The sequence below is a fragment of the Fusarium solani genome (genome assembly GCF_023522795.1).
Source record: "Fusarium solani strain SB1 chromosome Unknown bctg00000003_1, whole genome shotgun sequence".
NCBI lineage: Eukaryota > Fungi > Ascomycota > Sordariomycetes > Hypocreales > Nectriaceae > Fusarium > Fusarium solani.
The window spans coordinates 4,437,060-4,460,016 of record NW_027072154.1 but is presented as its reverse complement, the minus strand read 5'-3'; the positions used below and the strand labels follow the sequence as shown (position 1 = coordinate 4,460,016).

At 53.1% G+C, this 22,957-nt stretch overlaps 3 protein-coding genes across 3 annotated transcripts; 2 read left to right on the top strand and 1 right to left on the bottom strand.

Annotated features, from left to right (window-relative positions):
• Nucleotides 1-3,508: 3,508 nt before the first annotated feature.
• Nucleotides 3,509-10,654, top strand: MRS44_007006 (uncharacterized protein; the record flags this gene model as incomplete). The annotated part of the gene is made up of 1 exon (XM_065621955.1): nt 3,509-10,654. One exon carries the CDS (start codon nt 3,509-3,511, stop codon nt 10,652-10,654), a length of 7,146 nt encoding a protein of 2,381 aa, XP_065478027.1.
• Nucleotides 10,655-16,360: 5,706 nt separating this feature from the next.
• On the top strand, nt 16,361-16,816 carry MRS44_007005 (uncharacterized protein; the record flags this gene model as incomplete). Its single annotated transcript, XM_046280465.1, has 4 exons — nt 16,361-16,467; nt 16,523-16,630; nt 16,679-16,706; nt 16,778-16,816. The coding sequence occupies 4 exons, from the start codon at nt 16,361-16,363 to the stop codon at nt 16,814-16,816; spliced, it is 282 nt and encodes a 93-aa protein (XP_046139354.1).
• A 195-nt stretch (nt 16,817-17,011) lies between these two features.
• Nucleotides 17,012-21,723, bottom strand: MRS44_007004 (uncharacterized protein; the record flags this gene model as incomplete). Its single annotated transcript, XM_065621954.1, has 3 exons — nt 17,012-18,233; nt 18,296-18,999; nt 19,687-21,723. The coding sequence occupies 3 exons, from the start codon at nt 21,721-21,723 to the stop codon at nt 17,012-17,014; spliced, it is 3,963 nt and encodes a 1,320-aa protein (XP_065478026.1).
• Nucleotides 21,724-22,957: the final 1,234 nt, after the last annotated feature.

Genomic DNA, 22,957 nt, shown 5'->3' with positions numbered 1-22,957 from the left:
CAGGGTTACACAACGTATAAGCGACAATACCGTCTTATAGGAGATATAAGACCAGGTTTCTTAGGAAGAACATCCACCCGGGATGTCCAACATGGGCATCGAGCGCTTCGCAGCCAAAACTTGGCGATGCCATCATGGACTCTGTTTTCATTCCACTCTTTGAGAAAGACCCTCCCAATACCCCCTGAAAGAATAATTGCGCCCATATCTATCGCAGCCTGCTTTGACAGGCATGAGTTTGCAAAGCTAGAGATCAGATCATGGCCTTGTGTGTTGGACTGCCAAGCGTCATACCGTTCAAGCGCCTCGCAATCTAAACTTGGACGCCGTTTCAAAGAGCTGAGGGACGTCCCATTGGAATTAGAGAGTTGTCCGGAATAGTGCAAGCTACCAAGCTACCAAGCTTGGCAAAGGATGGATCTCAACGGGATACGGCCCAGGATCGTGAATGACGTTTTTGGTCATTGGAAAGTTAGAAAAGAATCTGACAAGCGAGAGAACTTGCTGGTAGGACTGTTAGCTCCCGGATTAGACTAAACATTTAGAGTTCCTGGGCTTGGACGTTGGGTAAGAGGTATAATACTGTTGGTCCCTCCTCCTCGGTGCGTCATTGAATTCCAGTCCGAGAGCTGACATCAGGTCAACGATTTGGTGTAGCGAGGCAGAGGAAAAGCGGCTTTCCAAGCTGAAGAGATCAAGCCTGGGGTATGAAAGTAATGAACAACGGAAGAAACCGTCCAAGGTCCAACCAGGGGACGGCGTGCACTCTTGGCTGCTCAACTTGAATAAGGCGTAAGAGGCTTGGGAACTGGTTGACGAATCAAGTTGAAATTTACTCTACCACTCAGATCCTTTCATTCAGTCATGGGGGCTTTTTAAACCATCGGGGTTTGAGAGACGTCACCTCTATCTTTAAGCCTGTTGTTCTTCTAACTCTTCTGAATTGAAAACGCTTCGACACTCTGAGCTTATTAATCGAGATTCCCGACTGGTACTATTGATTTAATGTGAGTCTATTCTATTCAATTGGCGAGCATGGAGTGCTGGAAGATCCCAAGATGCCCCCATAGACAGAAACTCATGGCTGCACGATGAACAAGTAATCAGAAGTGAGCAAGACAATCGAATTATTTCGAAACAATAATCCATGACGTAAGAATACTCACCTAAGGTTACACTAATATCCCCTTCTTCATTTAAATCTCTTGATATTCGCGTGAACAGCGCTTCCGTTGTCTATGTGACGAGTGTTGCTATTTACCTGAACAGCGTGACGAGATATCACATTCTGGGTGATGATCTCTTGAGCCAAGATCCAGACGAGGCAGGAAAAAGATCGACGAATCATTGGCGTACACACGTGGTAACGGTATGCTTGCCCTCTCTGCCCCTTGCAGCGCCCTATCGTAGTGTCTTCCGGCATCGACATCCGCCCGGTGTCTCACTGTGAGAAATGACCTGTCACAGACCTCAATCTGTTGGATTCCATGCCATTGTGCCTGATCCTCATTGTAAAGAGAGACAAAACAAGTGTGGGGGGAACCGCTAAACCTTGCCAATAGCCGTTGCGGTGGGGGAATGTCACTCAAGATTGCGCGTGGCTTTGGGCGTTTTCGCAAAGGCACGGATCGCCCACGTTTATTCCCGTAAACGCTGCTCCGGGCGTCCTGTTGCGACGGTTTAAGCTCAGGAGACGAGACGACAGGGGTCCACGTGATCATGTCTCGGAATCTTGCTCTCAATATAGAGAAGCCACAAAGCCCAGCTTGGACGAGGCCGGCCAGGAGTAAGGCCACAGCAGAAGGAATTGGTGAAAGCGTCAAGACGTAAATGACATCACAGGGTGTTCGAAGAATAGGGTAGTTGTCAGTGTTCCACACAATGGTGATGCACTTACAGAGGAGGAGCTAACCTGGAGGTTGGGCGAGAGGGCTGATGAAAGGGCGGTCTGTTATGCCACAACGCAAGGGTCAACGGTTAATATGAATGTTGAGACCCTGATCTCAAACAATTTCGTCCGATCGATGTGAGATCTGACAAGTTGGTTCCTTGACCGTGGCAAAGGAACATTGCAGCTTGCCCTCTCCCCAGGGCAGGGCAGTCCTGAGCAAACATGGGGTTATTCCTTTGATGTCTGTTCCTGCCAGGTCAACTCGATCAGCGTATATCAAACCAAAATTCCAACCCCATACTCGGTGAGCTTGCCGGCCGGGTAACCACTCCTTTGCTTGGCAAACCAAACATGGCTGTGTGTCCTTGTCGATCATCACCTCTCGACATTGCAGCCGGACAGGAGGGAACCCAGATCAAGACCGGGCAGTGTTGCTGGGTTCAGATTTTCAGCTCTTGGCAGACCTCTCTGCGCCTGTGTTACATCACCGCCATGTCAACAGCGGAAGCGTCCTCTACCGGACGCAACCATGACACCACAGCCGAGTGTAGTGTACCGTTTCCCGTCGAAAACGGCAGCTCGCCTAAACGATGATGCCAAGGCTGGGGAATGAGGCGTTCGCTAGTCGCAGGGGGTTTCTTGTTCCCGGGTCCCAAGACAGTCCCGTTTTAGGTCGATCCACGGTAGCCTATGTAGCAACAGCCTTCTCTGCGGATCACGGTTGTTCCCGGATCTTCGCACCTGTGCATTCCCCTGCAGCTCTCCACTCGACCAAGCATTCAGCTCAACCTCCTCACCGGGCACTAAAGGATAGAGGAAGGGTCGACGGTTTGTGGATAGGAGGGCCTCAAAGTTTGCGCCTGGCTCGGATGCACGATGGATCCGGAGGCTAGCCTTCGATGCCGGGCATGTCTCTTGTTCAAGAGGCTCGTAATCTGATGCGGTGTTTGAGAAACCTTGTTCTGTCTGGGGCAAGTCAGCCTCCTTTTAGCTTGGCAGGGAATAACCAACAACTGACATACACAACCAACAGAGCTGGCGACACTGATAGTATCCTTCATGACAGGTCACAAAGCAGCTTGGAGTACACCCCAATTAGACTTCTTGGCTTGATTACCTCGCAACCGGGAGCTTGGAGGCTGTCCCTGGAGTAATCGGTAGATGAATGGAATGACGACACATCCGCCAGCCTGGATGGGACTCCCTGGAAAACAGGAAAGCTGAACGCGCACATATCGACTTCAGACGTCAAGCCCCGGTTTCAGAGATATATAGAGTTGGGGTGACCGCGCCTAGACTTTCAGATCATCATCCACCAAGGTCGATCAATGCCAACAACTCACCTCTCAATCGACAACTTACCATGGCTCAGCACATGAGCTGGTCAGCTTTGCTGACGACAGCAGCTGTGGTTATTTCAGCCTCTGCATCTACTATCCCGCGCCAAGACCATCCTGACAAACTCTTCTCCCGACAGGGACTCTATGGCGGTGGATGTCCCCTCCCTGATGTCTGCACCTGGGGAAGCTGCACCAATGTGACCATTGGGCTCGATCCAAGGGAGTGTGGAAAGTCGGATAATTCATGTGAACCCGGAGAGATTTGTGTTGCCGGGCAATGTTACCCCTCGATCTTGGATCGAACTACGTGGACCACAAGAACTGCGGCAATTCCACCAGCTCCCAGTTTTGTCTGCCTGGTCAGTGGTGTAATAAAGGCAAATGCGATCCGATCCAGATTCTCGCTGATTCTCGTCACTGCGGAAATGGTCAAAAGCCTTGCCGTCCGGGATCGCTCTGTGTCAATGGCAGATGTCAGAAGATTGATATTGGATCAGACCCGGCTTCATGCGGACCCCTGAACAAGACCTGCGACCCTGGAAACTGGTGTCTCGACGGCAGCTGCCAACCATTCGTTCTGGGAACAAATGTGCAAGCTTGCAACCAGAGTATCCAGTGCCCAATTGGCTCGTCATGTCAACAGGGTTGGTGCCGCCAAGTGTTCATCGGAACTGACCCCTTCAACTGCGGCGAGGGACTTGGCAAGAAGAACTGTACTTCTGGACAGCTCTGCGTCTCGGGAAGCTGCAAGTCTCTGAACTTTACCTCTGAAGCGGCACAGAACAAGACCTGCGGATCCTCCAAGAAGCGTTGTGAGCCTGGTAACTTTTGCTGGAAGAACAAGTGTCTGCCTATCCACATCTCCGCCGACCTCTCACAGTGTGGCAGCGACGGAAAGCCATGCAATATCAGTCAAGTGTGCGTATCTGGACGTTGTATCGGCAACTTGACACACCCGTGGGATGTCCCGACGATTGGCTGTGGCAGCAGTGGTGCTGTTGGTCTTGGAGGCCCTGGTGGCCGCCTTCCTGGGCAGGGGGGAGCTGGACAACAAGGGCAAGGGGGTGCGGGTGAGCAAGACGGCAGCGGCTCATCGGGTCAAGGCCAGGCCGGAGGTCAAGGAGATGGTAGCGGATCATCTGGTCAGGGCAATGATGATGATGACTCGGGCAATCAGCAATCTGGAGGCCAGTCCAGTGGCAGCGGCTCGTCCGACTCCAGCCAAGGTGCAGGAGACAACGATGGCTCTGGTGGGAGCCAGTCTGGAGGTCAAGGTGGCAGCTCCTCAGCTCAGGGAACAGACAATGATGGATCCGGATCTGGACAACCTGGGGACGGTCAAGGCGCTTCCAGCAACGGTGGCCAAGGCGGCGATGGAGATGCCACTGGGGGTCAGAGTGACCAGGGAGGTCAATCAGGTCCAGGTGGTGGTGCTTCAGGTGATGCCTCGGGAGAGCAATCTGGCCCAGGATCCCAGGGCGCCGGCTCGACTGGCTCAGGTAACAATTCTGGTAGTCAATCTGGTTCGTCTGGAGATGGTTCTGGTGGCAACAGCCAAAACGGCCCGGGAGGGTCTGGCTCAGACGGCAGCGGCTCTGATGGAGCCAACAACTCCTCAGACGGAGACGGAAATGCTGATGGGGGCAACTCCTCTGGCGGCAGTGGCGGCAATGATGGAAATGGCTTGCCTGACGGAGCCTCCGACAATGGGAACCAATCTGGCCAGGGAGGGCCCGGCTCGAACGGATCTGGCTCTCAAGGAACTGGGTCTGGGGGCAACAACGGCCAGTCTGCCAATAATGGAGGATCGGGGGGTGCCTCTTCTGGAGGGAGTGGCTCAGGAAGCAACTCTGACGGGAGTGGAGGCTCTGACGACGGGGGAGACGGCTCTTCTGGATCTGGCTCAGGATCTGGGTCTGGGTCTGGGTCTGGTTCAGGAGATGGCGTTGCTCCGGATCAGAGTGGAGGAGCTCCAGGCGCCGGCTCTTCTGGCGATGACTCCTCCGGTGACGGCTCTCCAGGTGATGGCTCTTCCGGATCTAATTCGGGAGGTGGTAATTCGTCTCCTGATCAGAGTGGGAGAGTTCAGGGCACCGGTTCTTCTGATGATGGCTCATCTGATGGGGGCTCTGCTGGAAATGGCTCTTCTGGAAATGGCTCTTCTGGAAATGGCTCTTCTGGAAATGACTCTTCTGGAAATGGCTCTTCTGGAAATGGATCAGGAGATGACGGTTCGGACCAGAGTGGGAGAGTTCAGGGCACCGGTTCTTCTGATGATGGCTCATCTGATGGGGGCTCTGCTGGAAATGGCTCTTCTGGAAATGGCTCTTCTGGAAATGGCTCTTCTGGAAATGGCTCTTCTGGAAATGGCTCTTCTGGAAATGACTCTTCTGGAAATGGCTCTTCTGGAAATGGATCAGGAGATGACGGTTCGGACCAGAGCGGGAGAGTTCAGGGCAGCGGCTCTTCGGGTGATGACTCTGGAGAAGATTCATCCTCAGGCAACAGTTCATCAGGCAACGGATCCGGAGGCTCATCATCACCAGGAACCGGATCCGAGTCTGGAGGCAGCGGTTCAGGAGGAGCGGAGAACCCGGACGGCAGCGGCTCAAGCGGTGGTTCGAATGGCAGCCCAGGGAGTGGCTCCAACGGCGGCTCCAACGGCGGCTCCAACGGCGGGTCAGGCGGGAACTCAAATGGCAGCTCGGGCGGAGGCTCGAATGGAGGCTCGAATGGCAGTTCCAACGGTGGTTCCAGTGGAGGCTCAGGCGGCTCTGGCGGGAACTCAAATGGCAGCTCCAGCGGAGGGTCGAATGGCGGTTCGAATGGCGGTTCGAATGGCGGTTCGAATGGCGGTTCGAATGGCGGTTCCAACGGAAGCTCCAACGGAAGCTCTGGAGGCGGATCAAACTCCGGCGGCAACGGCTCAGGGAATGGATCAAACAACGGGGGAGGAGCAAATCTTCCCTGCTCTGACGATTCCGAATGCTTGTCTCAAAGTTGCGTGGATGGCAACTGCCGCCCCGTTCAGGTGCAGGGTGGATGCGAGGGAGTCATGTGCGGCACAGATGAAATCTGCTATGATGGAAGCTGCCGCCGTTTGGCAGACCCTACCAACTGTGCCGGAACGTCATGCCAGAGCGGCCAGATATGTGTCGACAATCAGGGCTGCCTCCCAGGAAGCGCTCTCTGCGGATCGTCTGTCTGCGGAAACGGAGAGAGATGTCAGGATCAAGTGTGTGTGAGGTCGTTGGGCCCTGGAACTGACGACGGTGACGACGGTGACGACGGGGACAACGGTTCCAATGGCCCAACCACTGCCAACTCAGGTGGTAATACAGGTTCCGGAAACGGGAACCCTTCTGGGGGTTCAAGAACTTCCCAATCTTCGGGACAGACCAACAACTTGTCGGCAAGCGGCCAAGTGACAGCCTCTCCAACTTCAATACCACCAGTCATCGCTTGTACCACCGATTCGGACTGTTTCGGAGGTGTTTGCAGGAACAACCGTTGCGAAAGTCCCCTATTGACGCCATGCATCGATGATTCCGACTGTGCAGCAAATGAGAAGTGCCTCAGTAACCTCTGCTTCCCAGAAGACCCGAGTGCAGGTTCTTCGAATGGCAATGGACTCGGAACGACTGGAGCAGCAACCGGCCAGGGTTCATTGACCAGAGGCACAGCCGTGGCGTCCGCTACACGCACTCAAGCAACATCGCAACAAAACAATCCATCTCGGACTACCAACCCGGCGGCGGCGGCCACGACATCTGGGGTGAGAGGCAACGTTGAAGGATTCGAGAGCTGCGAGATCGATACAGACTGTCAAGGCTCAGAAGATACTTGCCTCCAAGGGCGCTGCGTTCCTGGTAGCGGTACTCCCTGCTCCATCAACTCTGATTGCTTGGAGGAGGAGATCTGCCGCGATTCCACATGCGTCATCGGAGTCAGATGTATCACGGATGAAGATTGCTCGGTAGAAGGATTCACCGGGATCTGTGAAAACGGTGTTTGCTCTAATATCCGACCACAAGGGTGTTCTGAGGATATTGAATGCTTGGATGATGAGCTTTGCTTGGATAGCCTCTGCGTCCTCGTGGGACCTGTGGCGGCGTCCTCAACTGAAGACTCTGGTTCGGTAGGACCTGGTCAGTCAACAGCTGGTAATCCATCAGCCAACCCGTCAATCGGTAACACCTCCGGCACGAATCCTTCGACGGTGGCGACACAAGGTGGCACCGGGTCTGCGGGTACGGGCGCAACCAACACTGACTCGACAGCGGCTTCAGCTGGACAAACTGGAACTGGCACGGGCAACTCTCAAACAAATGCCGGCAACTCTCAAACAAATGCCGGCAACTCTCAAGCAAGTACCGGCAACCCTGATGGCACCGCGACCGATACCCAGCCAAGTCCCACTACCACAGACGACGGTACCGTGCAAGTCCGTTGCGTGACAGACTCCGATTGCTTAGCCTCCAGTGCATGCCCCCCTGGGCGCTGTGTGTGCATTCAGTCAACTTGTCAGCAAGTCACAAGCTTGGCTTCTATTCCTGGGACCACCGCAGGTCAAACTGGAGCGACCTCTGGTGGAGGCGGAACAGGGCAATCTCAAGGCCAATCTACCAACACCGTTGCAAGTGGAACTGGATCGGGTGACAGCCAGGCATCTACAACAAGCGACCTCCCTGTAGAGACAAACGACCTCGTCCCCTGCAGCGTGGATGCTGATTGCTTTGGGGTAACTGGAGGGCTTTGTGCACTTTCGATCTGTATCTGCTTGGATTTACTATGCCAGCCAGACCCCGGGGCTCCCGAACCGACTGCTGAGACAACCAACGCTGGAACTGGACCTGCCCCAGGAGGTGTTGACACCACATCTTCGGCAGTATCCCCTACTGACACCACTTCTCTGACACCTTGTTCCGTGGACAGTGATTGTCTTGTCGATATCTCGCTTTGTGTTGTTGGGGGATTGAACGTGTGCGGCTGTATCAATGCGGTATGTGTCCGGACGACAGACCCTGGCAACACTGAAGACGGTGAACCTGGTGCAACAACGTCTACTCTTGGGACAGTCGGGCCTGATACCATTACTGAAGATACCCTCATCCCTACGAGTTTTATCACTCAGGTCACAACTGCAACCTCGGATGTGGTTGAACCTACAGATCCGGCATCACAGTTCCCATGCTCCACAGACTCTGACTGTCTACTGAACACTGATGTTCAGGCTTGTGTTTTGGGACTGTGCATCTGCGTCAATCTTTTATGCCAGGAGGCGACGACCCAGCCCACGGCATGCACGGCGGATTCTGACTGCTCGGGAGGTCAGGTCTGCGAATCCAACATATGCGTTGATCCGCCAGCACAACAAGCTTGCACGGCAGATTCCGATTGCACAGGGGGCCAGATTTGTGACTCGAACATCTGCACTGATCCGCCATCGCAATCTCCATGCACTACAGATGCCGACTGTCTGCTGAACACTGAGGTTCAGGCTTGTACTCTGGGACTCTGCATTTGCGTCAATCTTTTGTGTCAAGAGGCGACCCAGCCCGCATCATGCACAACAGATTCCGATTGTACGGGAGGCCAGATCTGCGAATCAAGTGTTTGCGTTGATCCTCCAGCACAACAAGCATGCACGACAAATGGGGACTGCACGGGGGGCCAGATCTGCGACTCAAACGTCTGCGTTGATCCGCCATCGCAATCTCCATGCAGTACAGACTCTGACTGCTTATTGGATGTCAATCCAGCTTGTGCTCAGGGCCTCTGTATCTGTATTAATCTATTATGCCAGGAGGCGGCTCAGCCCACGGCATGTACTGCAGATTCTGATTGCACAGGAGGCCAGGTCTGCGAGTCAAGCATATGCGTCGACCCTCCAGCACAGCAAGCATGCACGACAAATGCTGATTGCTCTGGAGGTCAGATATGCGAGTCGAATTTATGTGTTGACCCGCCTGCGCAACAGTCATGCACTACAAATGCTGACTGCTCCGGAGGTCAGATATGTGACTCGAATGTGTGCGTTGATCCTCCAGCACAGCAGTCATGCACGACAAACGCCGACTGCACGGGAGGACAAATCTGCGAATCAAATATTTGCGTCGACCCTCCGGCACAACAAGCATGCACTACAAATGCTGATTGCTCGGGAGGTCAGATTTGCGAATCACTTCTATGCGTCGACCCCCCTGCACAACAGTCATGTACTGTTGATTCGGATTGCCCTGGAGGTCAGATCTGCGAGTCGAATACATGTGTCGATCCTCCATCGTGCGCTGTTGATTCTGATTGTACCGGCCAAGGAGAAACCTGCGTTAATGGGGAATGTACTGTTTCCACTGGGCCACAATGCAGCGTCGATGCCGATTGCTCAGGAGGTCAGATTTGCGAATCGGGTACATGCGTCGATCCTCCAGCACAATCATGCAACATCGATTCTGACTGTACCGGCCAAGGGGAAACATGTGTCAATGGAGTCTGCACCGTTTCCACTGGGCCACAGTGCAGTGTTGATGCCGATTGCTCAGGAGGCCAGATCTGCGAATCGAATACATGTGTCGATCCTCCATCATGCGCTGTTGATTCCGACTGCACCAACCCAGGGGAAACCTGCGTCAACGGGGTCTGCACCGTTTCCACTGGGCCACAATGCAGCGTGGATTCTGACTGCACTAACCCAGGGGAAACATGCGTCAACGGGGCTTGCACTGTTTCCACCGGGCCGCAATGCAGCGTTGATGCCGATTGCTCAGGGGGCCAGATCTGCGAATCGAATACATGTGTCGATCCTCCATCATGTGCTGTTGATTCTGATTGTACCGGCCAAGGGGAAACCTGCGTCAATGGGGTCTGCGGTGTTCCCACGCCAGGACAGCAGTGCAGTGTCGATGCTGACTGCTCGGGAGGTCAGATCTGCGAGTCAAGCATTTGCGTCGATCCTCCAGCGCAGCAGTCATGTAACGTCGATTCTGACTGCAACAGTGGGGAAACCTGCAACAATGGGGCCTGCAGCACTCCTACACCGGGAGGGAACGGTCCGTGTGTTGACGCAAATGACTGCGTTCTTTCAGTCAATCCTCTTTGCGTCCTTGGGCTGTGTATTTGTGTTGACGCGCTCTGTACACCGGACCCCAACGTCCGGACTTGCGAAACGAACGCACAATGCAGCGCTGGCGCACTATGTGAGCAAAGAGTATGTGTTGATCAGGTTAGTTGCACGGGAGCTGCGTCGTGTGTCGCACAACTCGATGTTTGCATTCTTCCAGGCTTATGTGTCTGTGTCAATGGCGTTTGCGGTTTCGGAGGAAGCCCACCGGCACCGCAGTGCGCCGTTGACCAGGACTGCAGCTGTCTCATTCCCGGCGTCACATGTCGGTGCAATAGTGGACAGTGCCAAACCATTATTTAATATTTGTTCCAGGGTTAAGGCTTGGGGTAATAGGTGGAGGGTTTACGAGCTTGTCACTCCCTTGCCTGCTTTCTTTTATTTTCTGGGCCAGGGGGGCGTACTTTGAAGTCGAGATTGGTTTAATACTTAATATTCTTTTCTGCATTTCAAATTGATATTCTTTCCAACTGAGCGAAGAACACCTAAATAAATTCACGGCGCAGATAAAATCTCTTGTGTTCCATGAAGGCCAGCTCTTCTCTTCCCATACTACTTGATACCTATTGGCTGGCAGTCTGTCCTTCTCCGTTGACGGTTTTCCTCGGCAGCGTGACAATCACGTGCCTTGTGCAGGAGCGTCCGCCACGGTGCAATGCCCTATACCCTAGAGTCGGAAATGTCCGGACGGTTTGAGGAAGCTGTGGCGAGATTACGGCCTCAATTGATAAATGGAATGCTTGGCCTGTTGTGATGAATGGAAAAGATGAAAGATTTGACAAAATTTGGCTGCAAAAGGGCAAGAGGACGCTGAGATTAGTACGTGTAGCCATCACTGGGAGAGAAAGAGCCCAGCGAAACTGGATCCCCAATCGTCTCGCATCTGACTGTTCAACACAAGGGAGAAGAGATCAAATCAAAAAGTAGAGCATCATATTTAACATCAAAGTCTACGTTGCACGTTGTCCAATTGTCTTACATGATCCCAGACAAGGTTCGGTACCACTCCACAAGGCGTGAGACTTCGGGGATCACGATGGACCCTGGAGACGCGGGAACTAACCTGGCACACCCCGGCTGTCTCACAACGGCCGAACCCTAGTTCACGTTATAAATACAATCCCCAAAGGGTTTCTACAGCAGCCGCGAAGGCCAGTTATCTGAGTTATGTCAAGCCTTGCCTTGTGAATTTCTTCCCGAGGCCTTTGGCCTCTCAGCGGATTTGCGCTGCAGAACGCTTCACCAATTTCGTGGCCGCCCCGGCGACTCGCGCGCGTTGCTGCTTCTCGGCAACCGTGGACGACGCGACCTTGTTGGGCGCGTGGCGCGTGGCCGCTGAAAATCGCTCGGCAACCCCACCGCATCTTGGCGCGGGAGCGTTGAACGGCCAGCCGCGGGAGCGGCAGTCTCTTTTCGCCAACGGTCAAGCAGGACTGCGAGGCATTGAATGCGAGGTCACAAAGGCAATGCAAGTAGAAATAAATGTAATTCCAGTGCTGTTTGCTTCACGCTACTTAATTAAAGCTACCATGCGTCCTTGCCAGCTCTTACAATTCTAACTGCCATCTGTGATGCCCTGTTCACCTTTGACCTGCGACGTGGGCGAGGCAACCCCCATCGATGGACGGGTAGTGAGATCGGGCAGATCAGCCAGATCTACGAGGCGTGCGACGGCGGGCGCGCGACCGGGAGTCCCCTGCGTCGGCAATCGCCCGCGGAAAAGAATGCGCTCGCCTGATTTTCCAAAAATGGGTAGGGCGCGCACAAAAAATACGCGTCCTCCAAAAACGCGTCCAAAAAAATGCGCGCCCCACCCAAAAAAATGCCGGCACCCCTGCGCCCGATTTTTTTTAATTCGGGCGGGCGCGCGCATGGGCCAGTGGTTCCTGCAGATCAGCTGTCAGATCAGCCAGGACCCACTCACACCTATTTAATCCCCTCCTCTCTTCCCCTCCTCCTCCTCTTCTTCCCCTCATCATCATCCAGCAGCCTCAACATCCTGGCTCTTCAACAAGCTCTTCTTCTCTTCTTCTCTTGAAACAAACAAACAAACAACCATCTACTCGATGATCTCTTTTCTTCTTCAAACAACAAAGGCATCTGCACCTGCCTTCCTCCCAAGACAACTCCCACTCTCTGCCTCCACCAGCTTCGCCTCCACCTCCACCACTTCTACCACCACTACAACATGACGCGCCTCTCATCTTCTGCGCTTCTGTCGAGGCAGAGATGATCACTTCAAAGAAACAAACCCGTAAGCTCTCACTCTTGCACAGGTCTGACTCATCGCGAACTTACCTTTTGACCTCTTTTCCAGGACCCGACTTTTGATCGCACTACGCTCAACATGTCTCCAATCACTTGACGCTTCCATTTGATGGCAGGCTCCCATTCAAGTATGAACGCGCCTTGACTGCTCTTTTTGTCACGCTGACATTTTCTAGCCTCGCAACACTTGTCGCTTCTTCCAAAAAAACAACAACAAACAACAACACACATCCTCCACACGTCCTCCACACGTCCTCCTCACGTTTTCCACACGCCTGCCATCATTGTGAGTCCACCAGTTGACCTGCATGCTAATTGTGTCGATAGAAGCCCGGGGAGCTGCTTGGGTCAGTAAGCATGGATGGCGGTAAAATCGTTCCCTATCTTGGCTGGCCTAAACTGCGTGTGCGATCGGCCTCTATATAGCGTGGTAAGGCCTATCACCATGCGGAACCTCCCTATGCAGCTCTCCGATCGCTTCTACCGACACAAGCCTGCAGTCGTCCTCTGGTGGGCGATGCCTTTGTCGCATCATCCGAAAAAACAACCACCACCTGTTTGCCATCACAGAAAGTCCGCCTGACCTGCCTGCCTGCTAATTGTGTCGACAGAAGCCTTGGCGAGGGAGCTGCTTTTTGGCCAGTAACATGGAGGCGGTAATTCGTTCCCTGTCCCAGCTGGTCTAAACTGCGTGTGCGATTTCGCTGGCATATAGCGTGGTAAGGCCTCACTACATGCAGAACCTCCTCAAAGCAGTTCTTTCGTCATGGCTTCGGTAGACACATGCAGCAGCTGCAGCAGTCTCAGGTGGGCGATGGCAAACCAGCTGATTCCCTGCCCCAAGAGAGTGAGTTTTCTCTTTTCTGACCTTGATGCCAATTGCTGACCAGCCTGAGAACCCACAAACAATCACAGTGACAGCTCCTCCTACCTGCCTGCCTACCTACCTACCTACCGATCGACCGAAAACACACGACCGATCGACACACACCCGATTGCGAAAACACCGATCGAACACACACAAACACAAACAAACACACACCACCGATCGCGGGCTAGCTGCACTTCAAGACTTGGGGCGAGGAAGATGAAATTTGGTCTTTGTATAATTTGTGAAGGATTTGAAACTGGGAAATGATTTGGTTTATGGATACTTGTACATGGGTTGGAAATTGTTTGTCTGGGTCTTTGAAATGAGGCATCATGGCTGGGTACTATCTGGAGTTGAATACCTACAAGGTCATCATCAATCACATCACATGGGATACGTCCCTTCTCTCACAGTTCGTTTGTTCTCCATGCTTGCCTGTGTCGCTCATCGTATTTGAAATGTTCTGCATACCTAAAGAAAAGGCGGGAAGCTTCCGTATCGTGATCGCGTTGTCGGGGCAGCCCATCAGATGCAGGTCTGTCACCTTCGCCCACCATCAACGCGTATGCGTGCTGCCTTCAGGGACATGTTTCACTGGGAATTGATTGCCGCCGCGAGTCGACAAAAGAAAAACGGCAACAAAGGGCTGAGTTTGACCTGAAGCGCCTTGCGACGATCTCGCATGTGCTTGCACACTTCATTGTCGTTTGTCTGCGCCTAACCTGGTCGCGTGCTGACCTGTTTGCGAGGAACCGACGAACCCTGAGGATGGCGACGTCTCCGGAGGAGTCCCATTCAAGCATTACACAAAATCCTTGCCACGGGGCGCTGATGGGACACGCTGTGTGCGGGCTTTCAAGGTTCATTGGGGTCTCGTTCTCCATCGCAGTCTTGGGCTCTATGCCCGTGGTCTGTACTTGATTCTTCATTTCCCTCACGGCGAGTTGATTGACCAGAAACACAATAGGAGATACCTGGAGGATGATATCGTTGCACCTTTCTAACTCGTGTCTAGACGTGGGCGTCGCTTTGTGGACCGTACCACACGCCTGAAACAGTTATCTCGCCCTACGTGTGATGGATCCCATCTCTGCGAAACGACAGGCTATTGGAAAGCATCATCCAAGGAAAGTTGCCCATCTTTGCGAGATCGGCGACGAGAAAGCTTGGTCAGCATCAAGTGACTACACTCCACACGCTCCGAGGCAAGTACCAAGAGGAGACTCACTGTTTTCCCCGGCTGCCGTTACGATTGCTTGCTTCGATATGAGTAGATTGAGATGACATTTGGAAACCGATTCCGTTAGTGTTTCTCATCGATCGAACGACGTATCTTCTAATGGCTGTAAAACGGCACTGGCCTCCTCTCCTTGATTGACAAGGCCATAGTGACAGGAGGCCCGAGGCGCTAAGCACTTACGTCGAGGGTTGACGAAAGAAGCAAAGCATAGAAATGCTTGGTGAGATCTGCCTAAGAAGAAATGTCTCTGTACATGGTCTTGAGGAGATGGCCTCTCTGCTAGACTTGTCGCTGCCTGGATCAGGAGGCCGACGAACAAGGAGCTTTCACATCCATGCCAGTCGATATCCACGCTGCTACAGCCCAGAAGACAGCAGTTATTCCAGAACGGCGGTAGCCGTTGTTCACTACCTAGACCAAATCTAAAGTACCGCTCCATGTCGAATAGCCCATAGGTACTGCTGACCCCAGTGTCACTGACGGCCCGTCTCGGCGATTCCTGTCTATTCACTTCCCCTAAGACCTCCTAGGACTAAAAGGCGCCTACTTTTCGCCCTTAGATGCCTTGATCTTGGCTTTTCTTTGATCTATGGTTGCTTATTCTATCCATTGCTCCCTTTCCTTGGCTACCCCCGGGCAGGCACTCGGACACAACACCATTCAACACTCTCGAAGACGCAACTGGACTGCTTCTACTAGATCAATCTCAGCTGAGAATTTTGAGCCTCTTATTTGTGTACTGACAGTTTTGAACCACACGAGAAGAGTGTAGAGGTAAGGGCCAGATTCTCGACTCCCGGATGTGTCAAGTGATGGCGGGCTTTCCTCCAGGGAAATGGAGGAGGGGCTTTGGGCATTAAGTTGTCCTCATGCTGAAAATAAAACTCAAGGGGACCTTTACCCTTTTGTCCTACCGGAGATTTCTGTTGTCCATGAGCCCCCTTGGGATACTTGTGGTTTAACAGATGTGCCGCCACAGCCAAACTCCCCACCTGACTGACAATAAATGTCTTTCACCCGGGTCGGACTGTGAAGGACGTTAAAACCAGAAGTTGGACAAAACTCTAGACCCTACCGACCTGGCTCATTACCCCGCCCATAACTTTATTTCGGGGGCTGCTTGTTAGTCCCCGAGTCTCGCAAGAATGCGTGCTGCAGGCAGTCAACTGTCTCGGTAGGAGCCCAAGATTCAATACCTAGATACTGTTTTACCTACACGTGTAGCCTATATATGGATATCTCTTCCTTGATGTCTAATTTACGGACTCACATGGTTCGGGCCAACAATACCTGGTGGGCGATTCTTGTACGGCGCTGGGAACTTGGATGGGCGAATGTCGAGTGCCACTCACGGCTCAATTTATTCACACGGACTGAAATCTAGCCTATTAAACCCAAATTGCGCTAGTTATATGTGAGACACAAGTTGACATTAAAAATAGATGCAAAAGTGCTGGAATCATGCTCCCGACGGTTTAGCACATGGTGTCTTGGTGTAAGATGCGTGCCAATGGCCAGGATTAGCACAGCCATGAAGAGATTGGCACCACCGATCCACCCCCACTATTCTCTCTGACGGCCGTGCAGCCGCAACATCCCAGCTCCATCGTCTCCAAAAAACGTCATCGCCATGTCCTCAACACCGCAAGACACCAAACAAGAGGCCGCCGAGGCTCCCAAACCGACCGAGGTCGGATCGGATGCCTGGAGCGACGATAAGCGCCGCAAGTTTGAGACGTGAGCGATCGCCGCGCTGCTACCCGACGAGAGCCGACCAGCTGAACGTGGATAGGAAATCGAAGAGCGAGTACTACGACCCGTGCCAGGAGGCTGCGCAGAGGAGTTATCGGTGCTTGTTCAGGAACGGAGGGGATAAGTCCATGTGTGGAGAGTACTTCCAGTATGTCGAACCGTGGTTGGGGCGATCAATGAGCTGACGACTTGGCAGGGCGTATCGCGACTGCAAGCAAGCATGGGTACGTTGAAGTCAATTGACGTCGAGGGATCGGTGATATCGAGCTTGGATGACGGCTGACGTTTGACACAGACTGATAAACGGAGGAAGGAGGGCGGCGGCTGGTTCTAGGACGATCGACTCGAGACGAGACGGATACGCAAGTCGCTGAACAATCGAATGCTCGACCCCGAGAACTGTATTATACGGAAGGAAACACGACGAATATTGTACGATATTGATATATGGCGAGTCGATTGCATTTGGGCAGGAGAGTTACAAAATGGAGCACAACCGAACGCCATACTGGGATCCAATTGAGACCCTTCAATCCCTGGCCCTAGATGGAGGAATTTGGCGCAGTCTCATACAGCAATCATAGTCGCCATCCTCTGTCACGCTGGCTTCTCTGTGTGCTTCTGCGGGTTCGTACTGAAGCTCCACCGTCTCAACCCAAGCATCTAGCACATCCCCGTCCCATGCTAAGGCCCGCTCAAAGACGTCCTTATCCAGCACAGCACCCACCTCCATCATCAATCGAACCGGACTCAGCATTCTTCCGCTGCGCAGTGACGGCGTACGCAGGAAATCGAGCGTCAGTCCGATGGCCAGCAGACCCGCTGTCCCAAGAGCCAAGAGGCCCGTTAGCAGGATCCAGGGGACAAAAGTCATGGTGTACAGTTGCTCGCCGTTCCCCTCAACCATGACTTCAACGTTCATGTTCCTGCCGCTGTCCCTCTCCGCCATGTTGTACGCCACATCTCTCATCTTGGCCTCGAGCCACGCAAAGGCCTTGACGATGAAGTGGATAATTGACATCTGGATGCCAGATCCCGAAACGGAAACAGCATCAGCAAGGTGCCCGCCTAGACCAGGCGTTTTGTAGAAAGCTGGTGACGCGATCTCCCACTTGTTTTGAAGGCTGTACAACAGGGGACGACGCTCCTCGAACCTGCGAGTTTGTTCATCAAGGTGGACCCCTGAGATGGACCAATCCTTGCGGTTGACTGTTGCCGTGCCCATGGTTATGCTTAGCTCGCAAGTCACTCCGCATATCGTCCAGTCCAAAACTTGGTCGTCCTTCTCAGGGGAGTAGCGGTAGGTGTCCAATCGCCCGTAGTCGGTGAGATACGTGGCGGTGTCTTTTTCTTCGGTGTAGTAGAACCACCCGATCCAGATCTTTTCGTCTTTGAAGGCTACAAGAGGGCGCGCTACTCCAATGTCTGACTGCCCCTTCATCGAAGGGGCCATGTTCCTGCCCCTGCCTTTGAAATCGGCCAACTTTGACGCGATCTTGATCCTTATATGGAACTCGGCATAGCTCTCCTCTCTGGAATCGAACTGGACCTGGAAATCTCGTATGTCGGCGGGCTTGCAGGACGCTGCAAGCTGATATACGGGCACATTGAAGAGTCTCTTCGCTGACTTTGAGATCCTGGACAGAGACTGGCTCGACACATTGAGGACGGCTTGATGACTGGTGTTTGTAGTTCCAATCTCGGGGGGATATTGTGCAGGCTCCTGGTGAGCTGTGCTGAGAGTTCGATGTCTTGAGCCGAATAGATGATGCCTGAGATCACCTTTGAAGGTGCATCATCCTTCGGCCCATACAGCGTCTCGACTTTTTGTGTCACGTTGGCGATGTTGAATCCGATAGCTTCGTACGCCGTGGCATTCGTCAGGAATGAAAAGCTCAAGGCAGAAGGGAGGGCCACGGTAGCGAGGCAGATGAGTCGGGGATCGCGCGTCCGCACAAAGGTCCAGTGCTTGAGGGGACTGTACGACCCCCAATCTGTGCCGGCGAGCTCCGAGAGGGCCTTGAGGTTCACGGAACGGTCCCCAACCGTTCCCTGGCTGATTGCACAGAGGCGCACTAGTTTGAAGATGTACCAGTTGGCCAGGGCGAGTAGTCCCGGGGCTATCAAGATGGAGCAGGCAGCGTCGATGAGCTTGGCCCAGATGGAAGAGAAGCGGCCCCCGATGGGCTCAGACTGTGTAAACCCCTTGCGAGTGTTGAGTTTGATGTGGAAAATGAGGCCGAAAGAGACACAAATGGCGACTGAGGCGATGATAGCTACTACCACAATGTCGGCGAGGACGGTTTTGCTGGTCTGGCGATAGGTTGACATCTCAGCCTGTTCTCCCTCTCCGCCCACGGCATCTTTGGGTAACAAGCTATCCGTGACAGTCGCTTGTGTCTTTGCCTCGTTGGCTACTGTTGGAGGTGGCGATGCCAGCTCGTCGATGGACAGAGGTGACACTGGCATGTCGTAACCCGCAACCTCTTGCGATGTCATTTCTTCTTCGCGACGAAGCTGAAGAGTTTTGAGACAGTAATAACAATATTTCCATCATTGAAGAGGCCAACTAGCTCGCATTTACGACGGGAGTGAGTGAGCCTCGTCTCCTCCGCCAAGTCTCGGAGCCTCGTGTGAATGACCGAGAGCTGCAGGAAGCACAGCCACTGAGAGCGACAAGGCATTCAGCGGAATATAAGGTAGCTGAACTCAGTTCCAGCTGGCAAATGTTCCTGCCGTGTAACCATGACAGCACGTCACATTCTCTCCTTGCCCGTGTCAGATATAGCTGCGTCTAATCTTGTCCATCAGTCTGTTCAAGCAAGCCAGACACCTGGGTTAAAGAAAAAACAAGACATAGGGATAGACATATTAGATTATTCTCCCCTAAAGATAGTTAATAAAATATAATAAAAATAGATAAAAATCTTGTATATTATTATATTATTTTATGATATTTTTATTAACCATATTATTATACTTATGAGGAGTTAGGTAACCCTATTGACACTCTGGCGTCTTGTTTATTTCTTTACCCACGTGCCAGGCAGAGAAACATGGATGATAACCTCGACGAATTAGGATAACCTGGTGATACTACATCCGTCCCCGTCATACATATCATTACAAGATACCAAACCGTGTGCCACCATGCGAAACCTACCTTTCGCCACCCTGTCTGACAGATACCAGTCGCAGACGAACCCCCATCACATACGATTCTCGGTTCATGTCCAGCCGTCTGTCGGGTTCATACTTAAACTTGGCACCTTCAGCGCAGTCATTCAGCTCCTGTCGGCTCATCCAGTAAGTCTCTTCGAAAGCAGTCCTGCCCAGCGTCCTGCCCAGGTCGGCCGTCAACCTCACCGCATCCAGTACCCTCCCGCTTCTGAAAGACGGCACTCCCAGTGAGTCGAGCGATAGAGCAACTGTTAAGGCGCAGGCGATGCCTAGTGCGACAAGGCCAAAGAGGAGCATCCATGGGACAAAGGTCATGGTATACGTGTCCGGCTTCTTCTCCAGAACCTCGACCTGCGAGACGAGACGCTCGATCTTGGCATCACTCTTGTCGCCTTGGATTACTTCCCTCACTGCCGCCTCATACCAGACGAATGCGTCAACGAGTGTTTCGATATCCCAGGCAGGTCGGCCCGCCTCCTGGTATGCCCTACGAGCTGCTCGTAAGAGGTAGCCGCCAATGCCTGGCGATCTCCCTACACGACCACTCTCGAACGTATCGAATCTTTGTCCTAGGAAGAGTATGGGTGTTTCATCTTGGGCTTCAAGCTTCTCACCATCTAGCCTGGATTGGGTCAGTGACAAGGTCGTTCCATTGAGAGTGACCGTTGCCGTTCCAGACCATCTGTTGAGACTGCACACTACGCCCCAGAAAGTCAAGCCGTAGCCCTCGCTCCTAAACTCGCTCTCTTCGGCGCAAGAGGGACTGCGGACGACCCCTTTAGCTCCGAATGGGACCAAGCTGCCGTATCGAGTCGTTTCTAGCAAGTCAACTGTCTCGTTCCCAGTATAACTGAATCCTCCGATCCAGGTCGCTGTTCCGCTGAATGATATGAGGGGGTACCTGACTGATGAACCGTTTGTTCTTGCAGCTTCCATCCCCTGCCTTGCAAGAAGTTCCTCAACTATGCCAAAGTCTGCTCGAAATTGTGTAGGCCCAGACTCAGAGAATGAAGCAGCTTCCTCAAGATTGAACCTGACGTGCGAATCGTTCTTGTCCGGAGAGCCAATTGACACTGCTGAGAGGCCGGATGGTTTGCATGATGCCAGTATCCTGTAGGCAGGTACGTTGAATAGCTGTTCGATTGTCGGGCGCATCTCTAGGCGTGCTCGGCTCGAGATGTTGACGCCAAGGAAGCCTTCGGATCTTGGCTCCAGATCTGTTGCTTGCAGGCGTTGGAGCTGATTCTCAAGGTCACTGAGAATCTGCAAGCGCTCACTGTCCTTGATTTCCAGGCGTAGAGGTTGCTTGAAGTAATCTTGCATCCCCTGCATGGCTTCGAGAGTTGTTGTCGTATTTACGCTCCCGGTTTCCTCGTACGCGGTGACGTTGCTTAGAAGAGAGAAGCTCAAAGCTGAAAGGATGGAGATGACGCCCAAGCAAATGATCCGAGGCTTTTGTGATTGAAGAAACGCCCAGAACTTGAGGGGGCTGGTCGATCCCCAGTCTGTGCCAGCAACTTCCACAAGAACGTTGAGGCTTGCTTTCGAGTCTCGTTTGTCATGCTCGTTGACCGCAGAGAGACGAGCGAGCTTGAACATGTGCCAGTTGGCAATTGCCAGTATCGCGGGAGCCACCAGCATGGAAGCAGCAGCATCAATCAGTTTCGCCCACGTCGAGCTGACGTTCCCGCCGATACGGACAGCTTTGATATAGCCCCCGTCAACCTTGGTTTGTATGAACGCAACCAGCCAGCAGGCGGCAGAGAGAGCGAAGAGGCCTGTGATGGCGATGATGATGATGGAGTATAGGACGTGCTTCTTAAGAGGGGTAACTAGCTCCGGCGGGGACTCGGCTTGTTCTTGAGACTTGCCCTCGTCGCCCGGGACTGATGGATTGTGGGCATCTGTTGGGATGACATCTTCAGTGCTTTCATGCTTGGCTGTGGCCGTTGAAGAAGCGTCGGTTGGTTCTGGCGGTGTCTGTTGCTCTGTGACAGCAGTCGCAGGCGACACTGAGCGAGATATCGCCATAGGGGGCTGAGGCTCTTGTTGAAAGGCCATCTGGTAATAGAGGAGGCAAGAGTATCAAGTTGAATGCAGTGGTGTTTTGTTCAAAGCCAAGTTATGAGTGTTTGAGGCCTTCTCTGGTCCGGTTGGCGATTCTTTATACCTGCTGGTTTACAAGACAAGCGTACACGGGCCCAACCATTCTCCTCCGTAAACGAACGATTGAAAATGAGGCTCTTAATCGTTGTACAAGTCGAGGCTGGATGGCGCAGCCACCTCTGTCCTTCCCAAGGCATGGACGATGTTGAACAGAACCTGCACGTGATCCCTCCCAGGTTACCTTGGAATGTCTTGAGGTGGAAAGTACCTGGATGTTAAGCACACCGACGGTTCAAGTGCTCGGCAGGCCAGTTATGACGATTGGACAGCCTCGTTAGGGACATGGTGAACAACGGCTGCCATTGATGAACTTCTGGCTGTGCTTGTTGCGGAGTGTCGATGCTGCCTCCCATTGCACTCCTTCGTAACGGTCCATGTTTGACAAAGTAGCAGTGCTCCTTTGTTCTTGAGGCCGAGAAGGCTGCTTGTATCGTTCGGACCCAGGCTGGTTGTAAACCCCGAATGGCTCGGACAGCCCAAGACTGGAAGCTCCGATGTCTCACATTCTTCCCTCGGTCTGATCTGACACATCCCCAGCAGACAGAATGGATTCAGTTCTCAGCCCTATTTGCTGACCCAATACGATGTCATGTCCACCACTCCGTCATACCAGCGTGCCATGTGATGGGAGCAGGTAACGTGGAGCCCTCGGCATGTGTGTCAAGAGGCGTTCATAGGGCAGAGCAGAGCCGCAAGTTTGTACTCAGTTTTGGTCATGAACCTCGGTGGCAAAATTCTGTTGAGGGAGCAACTCGGAGGGTGTGCACCTCGGACAGATGAAGTGACTCGGCGTCTTTTCTAAGCAGCCCGCGCGGACACGCACGATGACCTCATAGATCTCTACGGGCTGGTCTTGTTTGCTCATACCCGGGATTAGTTTCATCTCTTTCGTGAATCAGGATGGCTGCCCTAACTGTGGCCAGTACCGTCGGTCAGAGGGGTTCCATTGGACGTTGAACGACGTTGAGGTGGCTCGGTTTCTTGACGATCGTGTTGACCTCAATGTCCGGATTCGGCTGCCATACAATCTTTGCTCTCTCATTGAAACTGGGTTCTAGATGAATTGTCATTGGGACTCTTTGCTATTGTGCTTTGGCCGAGTTACAGGGGCTTGCCATCAGTTTGTGAG